Source organism: Protomyctophum parallelum, assembly GCF_964188405.1.
Source record: "Protomyctophum parallelum genome assembly, chromosome: 6".
Lineage (NCBI taxonomy): Eukaryota > Metazoa > Chordata > Actinopteri > Myctophiformes > Myctophidae > Protomyctophum > Protomyctophum parallelum.
The window spans coordinates 445,598-461,318 of record NC_139701.1 but is presented as its reverse complement, the minus strand read 5'-3'; the positions used below and the strand labels follow the sequence as shown (position 1 = coordinate 461,318).

Here is a 15,721-nt window from a genome sequence, read left to right as displayed (position 1 = left end):
GGCTTGTGATGGTTTAAATCCCTGAACCAGATAAACCTAGGAGCCTAGAGAAGTGGGCTTGTGATGGTTTAAATCCCTGGACCAGATAAACCTAGGAGCCTAGAGAAGTGGGCTTGTGATGGTTTAAATCCCTGAACCAGATAAGAACATCTAGATTGGGAAACTGCTGTAATTGTGCCCTTTGAACAAAGCAGTGACCAACAACATGCAACCAAAGCAGTTTTGAGTGTGTGTGTGTGTGTGTGTGTGTGTGTGTGTGTGTGTGTGTGTGTGTGTGTGTGTGTGTGTGTGTGTGTGTGTGTGTGTGTGTGTGTGTGTGTGTGTGTGTGTGAGTGATAAAAGGTTTAAAATCAATCAATTATGAATTAAACAATGACTTTAAATGTGTTAAGTGACTTTATTTTAATAAACTTTTTCTCTACATGGAGGAAGAGCCATCCAATCAGCTGAGCAGCTCACTGAGTGACATCATCCTTATTCATCATCATCATCATCAGCAGCCATAAATACAACATTTACATACACAATGATACAGGATTGCTTTTCACTTGCGATACCAGATGTGCATCTTCCTTTCACGTTTGATCTTCTTCTGTAGCTGCAGTGTGCCGTAGAGGAGGGCCTCTGCTGTAGGGGGGCAGCCTGGTGAGGGACAGAGGGAGGTAATGGGTACAGGTTTAGTGTTAGGGTTTAGGTACAGGTTTAGTGCTTAGAGGAGGGCCTCTGCTGTAGGGGGGCAGCCTGGTGAGGGCAGAGGGAGGTAACGGGTACAGGTTTAGTGTTAGGGTTTAGGGTTTAGGTACAGGTTTAGTGCTTAGAGGAGGGCCTCTGCTGTAGGAGGGCAGCCTGGTGAGGGCAGAGGGAGGTAACGGGTACAGGTTTAGTGTTAGGGTTTAGGGTTTAGGTACAGGTTTAGTGCTTAGAGGAGGGCCTCTGCTGTAGGGGGGCAGCCTGGTGAGGGACAGAGGGAGGTAATGGGTACAGGTTTAGTGTTAGGGTTTAGGGTTTAGGTACAGGTTTAGTGCTTAGAGGAGGGCCTCTGCTGTAGGGGGGCAGCCTGGTGAGGGACAGAGGGAGGTAATGGGTACAGGTTTAGTGTTAGGGTTTAGGGTTTAGGTACAGGTTTAGTGCTTAGAGGAGGGCCTCTGCTGTGGGAGGGCAGCCTGGTGAGGGGCAGAGGGAGGTAACGGGTACAGGTTTAGTGTTAGGGTTTAGGGTTTAGGTACAGGTTTAGTGCTTAGAGGAGGGCCTCTGCTGTAGGAGGGCAGCCTGGTGAGGGCAGAGGGAGGTAATGGGTACAGGTTTAGTGTTAGGGTTTAGGGTTTAGGTACAGGTTTAGTGTTAGGGTTTAGGGTTTAGGTACAGGTTTAGTACATCAGTAAACTATACCTAAACCTAACCTCAGTAAAACTATACCTAAACCTAACCTCAGTAAAACTATACCTAAACCTAACCTCAGTAAAACTATACCTAAACCTAACCTCAGTAAACTATACCTAAACCTAACCTTAGTAAAACTATACCTAAACCTAACCTCAGTAAACTATACCTAAACCTAACCTCAGTAAAACTATACCTAAACCTAACCTCAGTAAACTATACCTAAACCTAACCTCAGTAAAACTATACCTAAACCTAACCTCAGTAAACTATACCTAACCTTAACCTCAGTAAAACTATACCTAAACCTAACCTTAACCTCAGTAAAACTATACCTAAACCTAACATCAGTAAACTATACCTAAACCTAACCTCAGTAAACTATACCTAACCTTAACCTCAGTAAAACTATACCTAAACCTAACCTCAGTAAAACTATACCTAAACCTAACCTCAGTAAACTATACCTAACCTTAACCTCAGTAAAACTATACCTAAACCTAACCTCAGTAAAACTATAACTAAACCTAACCTCAGTAAAACTATACCTAAACCTAACCTCAGTAAACTATACCTAAACCTAACCTCAGTAAACTATACCTAAACCTAACCTCAGTAAAACTATACCTAAACCTAACCTCAGTAAAACTATACCTAAACCTAACCTCAGTAAACTATACCTAAACCTAACCTCAGTAAAACTATACCTAAACTTAACCTCAGTAAAACTATACCTAACCTTAACCTCAGTAAAACTATACCTAAACCTAACCTCAGTAAACTATACCTAACCTTAACCTCAGTAAAACTATACCTAAACCTAACCTCAGTAAAACTATACCTAAACCTAACCTCAGTAAACTATACCTAACCTTAACCTCAGTAAAACTATACCTAACCTTAACCTCAGTAAAACTATACCTAAACCTAACCTAACCTCAGTAAACTATACCTAAACCTAACCTCAGTAAAACTATACCTAAACCTAACCTCAGTAAACTATACCTAAACCTAACCTCAGTAAACTATACCTAAACCTAACCTCAGTAAACTATACCTAAACCTAACCTCAGTAAAACTATACCTAAAACTAACCTCAGTAAACTATACCTAACCTTAACCTCAGTAAAACTATACCTAAACCTAACCTTAACCTCAGTAAAACTATACCTAAACCTAACATCAGTAAACTATACCTAAACCTAACCTCAGTAAACTATACCTAAACCTAACCTCAGTAAAACTATACCTAAACCTAACCTCAGTAAACTATACCTAACCTTAACCTCAGTAAAACTATACCTAAACCTAACCTTAACCTCAGTAAAACTATACCTAAACCTAACCTTAACCTCAGTAAAACTATACCTAAACCTAACCTTAACCTCAGTAAAACTATACCTAAACCTAACCTCAGTAAACTATACGTAAACCTAACCTCAGTCAAACTAAACGCAGTGGCTGGGGGTGTTTCCAAGAACCCGGAAGAACGACGGAATCCGCGGAAGATCCCCTCCTCACCATTTCAAGACCCATAAGATACTTTTAAAAATGTAAAATGTTTTAATAATGAAAATAGCCAATCTACAAGCTCACAACTCGTCCGCTCTGTCTGGATCTGAAGAGCATCTGCAAAAAAACGCCTAGATTCTTTACCCATTAAAACCGGGAAAGGATCTGTCATTTTACATTTTAGCATTGGCTATATAAAAATAGCAGATATACAAGCTCGGAGCAAGTCACTTTGTGCCATGCTGTACTGCCTATTTTTGAAACATTAAAATAATTATTGAATTCTGAATCATGAAAAAGTGGATTTCAAAAACCACTGATTTGGAAGGCTTTTGTAGAATCGGCCTCGGTCGCAATGGGTTAACTGTGGAGCAGTTGAAGAGGATTTCCACCAAAAATACATCATCTCACCTCACATACACCTCAAATTACTAACTTTCCCACATGGAGAGTTAATGATCTGAATTTGTCCTTTTCCAGGACATGAACTCGATTTAGTGATGACACTGTGAAAAACTACAGTGACCTATAAAGCTGGGCTGAGTGGTGCAGAGGTTGTGAGAATGTGTGCAGAATGATAAAAGGCCTATACCTGGAACATAGATGTCCACTGGAACGATGCGATCACAGCCTCGGACCACGGCGTAGGAATAGTGGTAATATCCGCCTCCATTGGCACAGCTAGACCAAACAACAGAATTACTATACATCCGTGCTCTTGACATAAAACTCCTTGTAAAGTAAACACCTGTCTATTATTTGGTTTCAGGATGCTCCCTCTTACAACACAACCCAGTTGACAAATAGTGAATGGCGTTAATCATGAGCATCTGACGGGTAAACAAGCACAGCATTCTATTTACTGAGGCCTAATCTCTTTTGTGCAATGACATGTGCATTACAAAACTACATTTGGACATTCCATCTGCAGACATTTGGTAAGCACAGGTTTTACAATACTGATAAACATGAATGTCTTTAGCAAATGCATTTATGTTAATTTATGTTCAAAGTTGACGTCTGAAAGATGATTTGAAGAAGACTTTACTTTAACCTTAAAGCTTAACCCATTGTGTACTTATGTACTACAGTACAGACATTGCTCATTTGATTAAGACAAGACAGGAGATGGGACATGGATTTTTAAATGCTTGATCTAATCTATTGTATTACAAGAGGAAAAGCAAACGTTGAGATGTGGAGTCAAAACAATGCCTCCAGTTAAAGTATTTAAGGATAGTAAATAAATAACACATTTTATCGAGTACATGAAATATACAGTACAAAGCCTGAAAAACAGCATGGACTTTTATTGGAGTAATGTTTCTTTTTGTTTCTTCTTTAACAGAGCTTTGTCCTGTCTATTGTCTATTAGTGAATCTGCGTGATATTTCTGCCTTTGGTACTGTATTTCTTACCATTTAAAAAATGTGTTTATATTATATATTTTGTTTTTCTTACCTTCCCATGGAAATAACGTATCTGGGTTCTGGCATCTGATCGTACACCTGGAAGGAAAACAGTGATTTTGAGGGAATTGATGTGTATATACAGTATGTATACATGTGTTTTTGCTGCACTCCCTACTTTTTTTATTTCTTTACATGTCAATATATATATTTCTTTACACGGTGAAGCACCTTGAATTACACGCATCTACATGAATGTGCCATGAATACAGATTAAGCGATTATTAAACGATAGAGCTTTTGTTGTTGTTCCTACCTTCCGGAGAGCGGGAGCCATCTTATTGGTCAGGGTTCCAGCCACGATCATCACGTCAGACTGTCGAGGGCTGGCGCGGAACACCACGCCGAAGCGATCCATGTCGTATCGGGGAGCCGCCATGTGCATCATCTCTACGGCGCAACACGCCAGGCCAAATGTCATCGGCCACAACGAGCTCTGGAGGGACACATTTAGACAAAACATAGACGAGTGACATTCTGGTCACAAGTGGACAAACATGTGTTCATGCGTCACTTATAGGTAGCATTAACTAGAGCTATTCTGCTCATCTCATTCTTGACATTAACGGATTTGACGCTATTCTGCAATCTGCACATCTCATTGGATAAGACATGTAAATGTTAATGTGAACTTTGGCAGAGAATTGGCTGAGTGAAGGGTATCTTCAAAGTCTGATCGGACCATTCAACACCGTCCCGCATGCTCAGATCAGCCAACACAGGGAGGCTGGCAGAACATTCACTAAGGGCAGATTCTCACCCAGTCCGTTTGATTCAAACTGTTCCCGAATACAATTGCCTGGTCCCCGCTGGCCATGATTCACAACATTGGCCTTGATTCTTCCGCACCCAAGTACACTTCTTTTCACCTGTATGCAATGCTTTCACATTGCATCGATGCGTATCACGAGTATACTTCTTTTCACCTGTATGCAATGCTTTCACATTGCATCGATGCGTATCACGAGTATACTGCAAGCGGTCCCGGGAACGGTTGAGTGATCCACTCCGGGGAACGGTACACAGCATTCACACTATACCACAACATCTGCCAAGTGGTACCGAGTGCGCACCCGCCCGCCACCCGGGACCATAAGTGTGAATCTGCCCTAAAAACAGCCGGGACAACACTCCACACGTCCGCTTCTCCCTTCTGGCTCCAAAACTATGGAATGAACTTCCAATTGCAAATCAGAGTTGTAAACTCACTCCCAGTCCCAATCTTCCGCTGTAGTCTGAAAACTCACCTCTTCAGTTCAGATCATAGCCCGTAGCACTTGCACTAGCCTCGACGACCTTACAGGCGTGGCTAAACTAATGTAATTTAGATAGCAATTTATGTAGCCACAGCACTCTATAGTGTATACTCATAGCTTTACGGTACATATTTTCTACTGTTAGATGAAAGGTTTTTAGCTTCCTCATGATTCTTGATGACTATGTTTTTGATGTATTACGATTTGTTGTTCTTGCTTACTGTAAATCACTCTGGATTAAGTGCATCTGCTAAATGCCTAAATTGTAAGACTGGGTGTGGTGCGTACAATTATATAACAACCATGTCTATATATGACAGCTAGTCTCCTGCAGTGCCACATTGTGAAAATATCAACCAGCACATAACGCATATTATACTGCAGTGTCAACTGTCAATGCAGTGACAGGTACTGACCCTGCGAGCCCAGTTGACCAGGTCGTCCAGCTTGGTGATGACATACTCTCCTTTACTGGTCTTAACTGCTGCTGGTTTGGCTGCAGCCAATGCCGTGCTCTTCTCCCTGAATGGAACAACGCTGGGAAACATTCAGAGCAGAGTGATACTTTCATTAGAAATCCAACGTTTTAAATGAATCCCATCGTCACACTACTGTGAGGGCATGTGACAATTTGACTCAAAACCATCCATTCAAAGTGTGTCTCAAAAGTGTACTCTCAACGGCGCCAGAAGAATCCTCTAGCACCACCTAGAGAACAAGCTCTTGAGGCGCGATGGAATGTTGGGAAGTGTTGCTGTATGTCCTCCCGGTGGGATTCAGGTTAACAAAAATGTTGGTGAAGTTGCCGTTTAAAGATTAGCCTACTTTCAGGCACTTTAGTTGGACTTAAAAGAATACCATAGTAATATTAATAATTCATAAAGACCTACAGGTATTTCATCTCACACATCAACCTCAGCTCTAATCTCACCTTGTGGAGGCAGTCACGCCTTTAGCATTGAGATGCAGACACCTCTGTTGGATAGCATATAGTGGAATGGGCCTGTATGGTGGATATAAACATTAACATTAACATATAAACATTGAGATGCAGACACCTCTGTTGAATAGCATATAGTGGAATGGGCCTGTATGGTGGATATAAACAGATAGCATATAGTGGAATGGGCCTGTATGGTGGATATAAACAGATAGCATATAGTGGAATGGGCCTGTATGGTGGATATAAACAGATAGCATATAGTGGAATGGGCCTGTATGGTGGATATAAACAGATAGCATATAGTGGAATGGGCCTGTATGGTGGATATAAACAGATAGCATATAGTGGAATGGGCCTGTATGGTGGATATAAACAGATAGCATATAGTGGAATGGGCCTGTATGGTGGATATAAACAGATAGCATGCAGTGGAATGGGCCTGTATGGTGGATATAAACAGATAGCATATAGTGGAATGGGCCTGTATGGTGGATATAAACAGATAGCATATAGTGGAATGGGCCTGTATGGTGGATATAAACAGATAGCATATAGTGGAATGGGCCTGTATGGTGGATATAAACAGATAGCATATAGTGGAATGGGCCTGTATGGTGGATATAAACAGATAGCATATAGTGGAATGGGCCTGTATGGTGGATATAAACAGATAGCATATAGTGGAATGGGCCTGTATGGTGGATATAAACAGATAGCATGCAGTGGAATGGGCCTGTATGGTGGATATAAACAGATAGCATATAGTGGAATGGGCCTGTATGGTGGATATAAACAGATAGCATATAGTGGAATGGGCCTGTATGGTGGATATAAACAGATAGCATATAGTGGAATGGGCCTGTATGGTGGATATAAACAGATAGCATATAGTGGAATGGGCCTGTATGGTGGATATAAACAGATAGCATATAGTGGAATGGGCCTGTATGGTGGATATAAACAGATAGCATATAGTGGAATGGGCCTGTATGGTGGATATAAACAGATAGCATATAGTGGAATGGGCCTGTATGGTGGATATAAACAGATAGCATATAGTGGAATGGGCCTGTATGGTGGATATAAACAGATAGCATATAGTGGAATGGGCCTGTATGGTGGATATAAACAGATAGCATATAGTGGAATGGGCCTGTATGGTGGATATAAACAGATAGCATATAGTGGAATGGGCCTGTATGGTGGATATAAACAGATAGCATATAGTGGAATGGGCCTGTATGGTGGATATAAACAGATAGCATATAGTGGAATGGGCCTGTATGGTGGATATAAACAGATAGCATGCAGTGGAATGGGCCTGTATGGTGGATATAAACAGATAGCATATAGTGGAATGGGCCTGTATGGTGGATATAAACAGATAGCATATAGTGGAATGGGCCTGTATGGTGGATATAAACAGATAGCATATAGTGGAATGGGCCTGTATGGTGGATATAAACAGATAGCATGCAGTGGAATGGGCCTGTATGGTGGATATAAACATACAAGAGGACTCAGAACTATTGTAAGTGTTGTGCTGCTGTGCATGACCTGCATATATAATTGTTTGTTTAATTCTTGCAGCAATAGAGACTTCTTACCTCGATGAGAAGCAGCCGAACGAGGCCAGGCGAGGTACTGCAAAGGAGAACGATCAAACATGTATAAGTAGAAGAAGTACTAAGGTACTAGTACTACGAGTAGAAGAAGTACTAAGGTACTACGAGTAGAAGAAGTACTAAGGTACCACGAGTAGAAGAAGTACTAAGGTACTACGAGTAATTGTTCTGATTGAACATGTATAAGTAGAAGAAGTACTACGGTACTATGAGTAATTGTTCTGATTGCTGCAGTCCCAAATTGGAGATACAACTGGAAACAAGTCATATTGCTTGCATATTGCATAGCATGTCATCTTGAGATTTCAATTAAATGAATTTGGTCATTTTATTTTTATATGTTACAGTTTATATGCACAATAGTAGCACAATAGTCAGTCACTCACAAGTAGTCCACGCAACCTAGCAGTGATTTTGTCAACATTAGTATGAACAACTCGCAAGAACGTAGGTCCTGAGTCCTGACCTTATCAACACTTAACTTAAAGGTATATTCAGTGATTTCACTTAATTCAAATATCACTTATTTTTTTGTTTTGTTGTGATAATCCTCCTTACTATAGAGTGTGCTGGCCATATAAGGAGTTCCTCCCTGTCCCCAGTTAACCCCTGGGGGTCAAAAAACCTTAGGTTTTGAGTGAAATCACTGAATATACCTTTAACTAAGTTGATTTGCAAAAATCAAAAAAAAATATGAATAAACGGATACAAAGTGCAGTGGCAAACTAATGCCGAACAATATTGGGGGGAAATTTAAATTACACTGAAATATTTTTGTTCCAGTTTACTAATGATTGTATTTACTTCCAGCTGAAAGAGATGCTATATATGGGTATAGTTTAGAGATAGCCCCTCTCGGGACCCTACATAAAGCTTTTCTGAAATTTTGATGAGTTTTATGTTGGGTCCCTGGTCAGACCTATATTTTCGTATGGAAATTCCAGTACACGGTAGAAATTCTCTCTAAAATAGGATCTGCGCCAAGTGACGGCATTATTTTCCTTGAGTTATTCTGAATTCGGTAACTTTAAGTAGCTATACATCCCGCTGCGAATATCTCCTGTGGCGCGGAAGCCGTTAAGTATTTTTTGTTTTTGTTTGACCGATTTGGTCGCTTTATTTCTTCTTGTTTGTTTACCGTTTATTGTACCGCCTCCCGGTGTGCGGTTGGCTTGTGAGGCTACGTCCCTGCCTCTGATCTGCTGTGTCATAGCTATAGCGCCACTAGCTAGCCAGATAGGCGGTACAATGAGGTGTCAATAAACAAGGAAGGAAGAGAAGAATCCAAGCTTCCAAATCGGGCAAACATATATTAAAAATACTTAACGGCTTCCGCGCCACAGGAGATATTCGCAGCGGCATGTATGGGTACTTATACTTTACATATTCAGAAAGCCTCACACGGAAACATTTCGTCAAAGAGTGCGGGGAGCCGCTAAACATGTTGTTTATGTTTTAAAATGGGTGCGTCCCAGGTGGCATGGTAGTAGTGCAACAGGACCCAATGCTATCTGTGTCAACAAAATGTCAGAAACTTCAGTAGCATTTGGGTTCTGCTTGGAGGGCTAGTTTAGAGAGAGAGCAGTGCCTGATCTGAGAGGTCTGATTGGTTTATAGACAGTGAGCAAGCAGGTCAGAGATGTATTGACATGAGCCAAACCATAATCAACCAGCTTTTATAATCAATGTGATTCTGTATCTGATTAATAATGTGTTAAGCTTTTCTTATCCCAGTGAGCACCTTGGCTGCAGCATTTCGAATGGCAAACATCTCTCAACACTGCCCAACAAACAGGATTTTTGGTTAGCCCAGCAATGACTGCATTACAATAATCTAACTTAACTTTGGCAGCCTATTATTTAAAAAGAAAAAGGTAATATAATAGCATGATGTTGAAAGGGTCCGATCTCCCTGACCATTATCACAAACAACTTGTTATAATAAAACGTAGAAAGTGTCAATGTTATGTATAATATTCTAATGCCAGTCTGTAGTGTTTTTGTTATTACATATATATGTTCTTATCGTACCCCACTACCCCTGGCTGCGGCTGGTGCTATTAGATTAGTTAGACGGCTGCTGCAGTCTGTTAGCTTAGCTACATGCTAACGCAGACAGAGCAAGGTCAGTGTGCGCAAAGCAAAGAACATTACACACGACAGCACTGAGACGCGTCACGCGTTCAAGCTTCCATTCGTCTATACGCGTTTAACGACAACATTGAACTGTTGACTTCACAAAAGCCCGTGGAAGCAGAGAAAAGAGCTTCGCATTTAGTCAAAACAAAACATCACTTACCAACCAACGCCGCCATCTTTGAAACTCTGGAGTTATCCAAGGACTGTTTCCGGTGACGGGCGATGGCCTCTTGGGGGCGCTGCAGCTCAAAAGGGGGATTTATTCATTATTTTGTGCCCAACAGATTTGTGTTGTTGAAATATTCAAACATTTTCACATTATTTCAAGATGGACTTCCTCTGCATATAAGGGAATGTGCTACATTTTCCTCTTTTAAAAACAATCTGAAAAAATGGTTGCTTGAAAACCAAAGCTTTGTATGCTGTGATTATTAGAGTAAACCTACCCTAATAATAGTTTAATCTTTTCTTATTTCTTATTCTTACTAGTCTTATTACGTTTGAAATGTACTAGGTATTTGTATGCTATGTCCTGTATGTCAGTCATGTTTGTATTGTTTGATGTTTGATGTCTGGGGACTGCAGATGGAAATTATCAAGTTTTGCTAAATCTGGTAGATTTACACTGCATTTTTAATGTAATGTTCATCAATATACACTGTCCCGACTAAATAAACGAATAAAATAAAGTAAAGATTTGTTGCTAGCCGAAATACAAGCTATTTTCAAATAGCCCGGCATGTAGGCCTATAGCCTATAGGTTTAAAGTGGTTATAAAGCTTCACTTATACCCCAGATTTGGACCCGGTTTCCTGAGAGAGTAACATCTTTACCATTGAACTAATAGAGCCTGCCTGCTTGGTCAGGGGATACATTTAATCTTGGCCATCAGTTCTGTTCAGTTGAGACATGATCTTTGGCACAATCTTGTCTCGATAGAATAGCAGGGAGTCAAAACACAACCATCCCAAGTAAATGAAATCCTCTCATCTTTATTTTTGTATTTTTCTCCCTTCTGTTTCTATCTATGGTCTATCTATGGTTGTATTCTAGGGAGGTTATTTTAGATGTGCAGCTCCACCCAGACCCAGACACTCAACTTTGTTGACCTACATTTAGGACTGTGTAATTTAAAGTTCCATCCTTAATCATTTCAAATGTGCCATGCCTTTTTATGAGGTTTTGCAAATGAACTAAACCAAACTGACGGGGACACTATACCAACTTTTGGACTGGGTTTTTGTCTTCTACAAATTTTGCACAGAAAATATCTTTTGATTAATTGATTGGTTGTTTTAGGCTATTATTATTATTGCCTGAAGGTCTGAGTGACTGAAATGTTAATGAGAAGTCAAAAATAATAATGATGTATAGGCCTATAGGGAGATAGAGTTCCGTCCTTCATCTTATGATGATGATTCCAAAATCACATTTTATCAGCTTTGTTTCCAAATGATTGGCAAAGGACAGCAATTCAAGGGGGAAACCAGCACCAGATTAGTTTTTGTCTATTCCTACTATGTCTTGTCTATGTCTTGTGTGTGTGTGTGTGTGTGTGTGTGTGTGTGTGTGTGTGTGTGTGTGTGTGTTTCTTGTGTGTGTGTGTGTGTGTGTGTGTGTGTGTGTGTGTGTGTGTGTGTGTGTGTGTGTGTGTGTGCGTTGATTTACTTTGTGGTATAGTCAGACAGCCCCTCACTTTGGCTGTGGACCACTGGATGCCGGCATACAGGATGGTGCAGCGGGCCAGCAGAACCTCAGAGGCCATGTGTCACCCTGACCCATGCATGTCACCCTGACCCATGCATGTCACCCTGACCCATGCATGTCACCCTGACCCATGCATGTCACCCTGACCCCTGCATGTCACCCTGACCCATGCATGTCACCCTGACCCCTGCATGTCACCCTGACCCATGCATGTCACCCTGACCCATGCATGTCACCCTGACCCATGCATGTCACCCTGACCCCTGCATGTCACCCTGACCCATGCATGTCACCCTGACCCCTGCATGTCACCCTGACCCATGCATGTCACCCTGACCCATGCATGTCACCCTGACCCATGCTGCATGTCACCCTGACCCATGATGTGTCACCTTGACCCATGCATGTCACCCTGACCCCTGCATGTCACCCTGACCCATGCATGTCACCCTGACCCATGCATGTCACCCTGACCCATGCATGTCACCCTGACCCATGCATGGGTCACCCTGACCCATGCATGGGTCACCCTGACCCATGCATGTCACCCTGACCCATGCATGTCACCCTGACCCATGCATGTCACCCTGACCCATGCATGGGTCACCCTGACCCATGCATGTCACCCTGACCCATGCATGTCACCCTGACCCATGCATGGGTCACCCTGACCCATGCATGTCACCCTGACCCATGCATGTCACCCTGACCCATGCATGGGTCACCCTGACCCATTCATGGGTCACCCTGACCCATTCATGTCACCAACAGAACAGGTCCCTGTGTGCATTCATTTTTTGATCTGTCTTTTTAAAATCTTTTCCATATGTGCTCCGGGGTTCTCAGGAAACCATTAACTAACGCTGACGGTCCAGCTCAAGTGAAGTCAATTCATTAATAAGGCCATAATAACTGTCAACTTGCTTTTTTTTATGGTGATGAGTGTTTTGACAACATCTATGAATCTGTATCGTTGGCACCACCGACGCAGCGGTGATCACAGTCAAGAATGTGTTCTGTTGACGAATGCAGTCCAAGAACCTTTAAGAATGTGTTCTGTTGACGAATGCAGTCCAAGAACCTTTAAGAATGTGTTCTGTTGACGAAATGCAGTCCAAGAACCTTTAAGCTTATTCAACTGTTGCACTCATTTCCAGTTATGGAAAGTACTTTTACTCAAAGTACAAGTCTGAGGTAGTTGTATTTCCAAGTAAGTAATTCCATTTTACAACTTCTAATCTCCGTGGCAAATATAGGACTTCTTACTCCACTACAGTTATTGAACAACTTTAGTTACTTTGTAGCCTACATGTTGATTAATATTACAAAATATTGCATATATCCACTTGATTTTTAGTAATACTGTATAAACAAAACATTTCCCAAAGAAAAACCTAGAATTTTAATCAATGGCTCTGAAATTTGCCAGGTTCCCCATACTAAATTCTTGGGTGTCATTATAGACGAACATTTAAATTGGAAACAACATATTGATGCTGTATGTATGAAGTCTATGAAGATGCTTGGTATATTGAAAAAAATCTGCCCTTTTGTTCTTCCTTCATGTCATTTAACACTCTATTATAGCTTAATTTTCCCTCATATTAATTACTGTAATATTGTCTGGGCTGCTACATATTCAACACATCTCACTAAATTACTGATCATTCAAAAAAGGTTTCTGAGAATGATTTCACATTCAAATCGGTACGAGCCGTCTGCCCCGCTCTGTATTAAATACTCACTATTACCCATTGACAAAGTAAACGTTTTTCAGACCTGTTTATTTATGTTTAAATTCAAAAAATGCATACAAGACATTCCGTCTTCTTTTCACAATTTCTTCCGTGTTACTTCTGACATTCACTCCTACCCCACAAGGCAAAGAGATCATTTTGAACTACCCTATTGTCGCACGTCCAAACATCAATCTGTCATCACATTTAGAGGCCCTCATCTATGGAACTCCCTAGATGATTCACTTAAATCCTCATTATCCTTGCCAATATTCAAAAAACATCTAAAGAAATATCTTATTTTTTCCTCTCTGTAGATTACATGTTTTACCTTGATGCGTTATATTTTCTTTTGTGTGTTTGTTGTTCTATTGTTTATTTCTGTTTTTTGTGCAGTCTGTGTTTTTATTTCTTTACTGCACAATTGCCCCCCTTTGCCAACTTGTAGATTTATGTACTGTTCTTTATGAACTTTTAATCTTTTAAACCAATGACCTCTTCCTTCAGGAAAGGATTCCATATAAGCCTTCTGGCGTCTTCCTTTCCTTGCATTGTATTTTTGTTTTTTTGATATGTTATTGTCTATTGTTTGTACCACATGCTAAATAAATAAACCAAACCAAACCATCAGAGTATTGTGGTATTGCTGCTAAGTAAAAAAAATCATTCTGGGTCAAACATTACAGGCAGCCCCCAAGGAACACTGTCTATGAGGAGATCTCTGTATCTGTCTGTCTTGCCTCTGTGTCTGAAGTGCAAACTGACTGTGAAAAGTGGACTGCATGGTTAAGTAATCAATAGGCAGGTGTGGGGTTGCCATGGCAATCAATTGGCTGAGGCAGAAGCTGGAAATTGCACAGATGAGGCCGAGGGACTTTGGCTGATTAGCTCCACTGTTAGAGCCTGACCAGAGCCTTTTGTGGTCTTTCTGGACAACGGTGTGTCCCACAGACTCGAGGCCAGTCACTGCACTCCCTGTGCTGGTTTGAAACGCATGTGTCAAATTTGAAATCGGTGGGGCAAACGGTTCTCGAGTTACGTGCATTACACACACACACACACACGCACACACACACACACACACACACACACACACACACACACACACACACACACACACACACACACACACACACACACACACACACACACACACACACGCATACAGAGACGTTTCGTTTTAACTGTCAGTCAGTGTCCCACATGGAGATCTGTGTATGTGTGCCTGTCTGAAGACTGCAAACTGAAAAGTATACTTGGCAATCAATTCGGCCCACTGGCGGAGCCTGATTGGTTGAGCCTCAATTGGCTGAGGCAGAGCCTGGAAATTGCAGAGGTGAAAGGAGTTGGCCTCATTAGGCCCACTGGCAGAGCCTGACCCAGGTGAAAGGAGTTGGCCTCATTAGGCCCACTGGCAGAGCCTGACCCAGGTGAAAGGAGTTGGCCTCATTAGGCCCACTGGCAGAGCCTGACCAGGTGAAAGGAGTTGGCCTCATTAGGCCCACTGGCAGAGCCTGACCCAGGTGAAAGGAGTTGGCCTCATTAGGCCCACTGGCAGAGCCTGACCCAGGTGAAAGGAGTTGGCCTCATTAGGCCCACTGGCAGAGCCTGACCCAGGTGAAAGGAGTTGGCCTCATTAGGCCCACTGGCAGAGCCTGACCAGGTGAAAGGAGTTGGCCTCATTAGGCCCACTGGCAGAGCCTGACCCAGGTGAAAGGAGTTGGCCTCATTAGGCCCACTGGCAGAGCCTGACCCAGGTGAAAGGAGTTGGCCTCATTAGGCCCACTGGCAGAGCCTGACCAGGTGAAAGGAGTTGGCCTCATTAGGCCCACTGGCAGAGCCTGACCAGGTGAAAGGAGTTGGCCTCATTAGGCCCACTGGCAGAGCCTGACCAGGTGAAAGGAGTTGGCCTCATTAGGCCCACTGGCAGAGCCTGACCCAGGTGAAAGGAGTT

General features: G+C 41.9%; 1 protein-coding gene across 1 annotated transcript; it reads right to left on the bottom strand.

The window, feature by feature from the left end:
* Positions 1-377: 377 nt before the first annotated feature.
* ndufs7 (NADH:ubiquinone oxidoreductase core subunit S7) lies at positions 378-10,528 on the bottom strand. Its single transcript, XM_083766276.1, has 8 exons — positions 10,485-10,528; positions 8,168-8,204; positions 6,549-6,620; positions 6,034-6,154; positions 4,618-4,797; positions 4,354-4,400; positions 3,485-3,573; positions 378-642 (listed from the first exon to the last, which is right to left on the bottom strand). The coding sequence occupies exons 1-8, from the start codon at positions 10,498-10,500 to the stop codon at positions 545-547; spliced, it is 660 nt and encodes a 219-aa protein (XP_083622402.1). The 5' UTR covers positions 10,501-10,528; the 3' UTR covers positions 378-544.
* Between the last annotated feature and the right edge of the window lie 5,193 nt (positions 10,529-15,721).

Coding starts and splice junctions, on each gene's coding strand:
- ndufs7 (XM_083766276.1), bottom strand. Junction 4,401..4,617: donor TGGCTCCCGCTCTCCGGAAG/GTAGGAACAACA, acceptor TTTTCCTTCCAG/GTGTACGATCAGATGCCAGA. Junction 3,574..4,353: donor TACGTTATTTCCATGGGAAG/GTAAGAAAAACA, acceptor TGTTTGGTCTAG/CTGTGCCAATGGAGGCGGAT.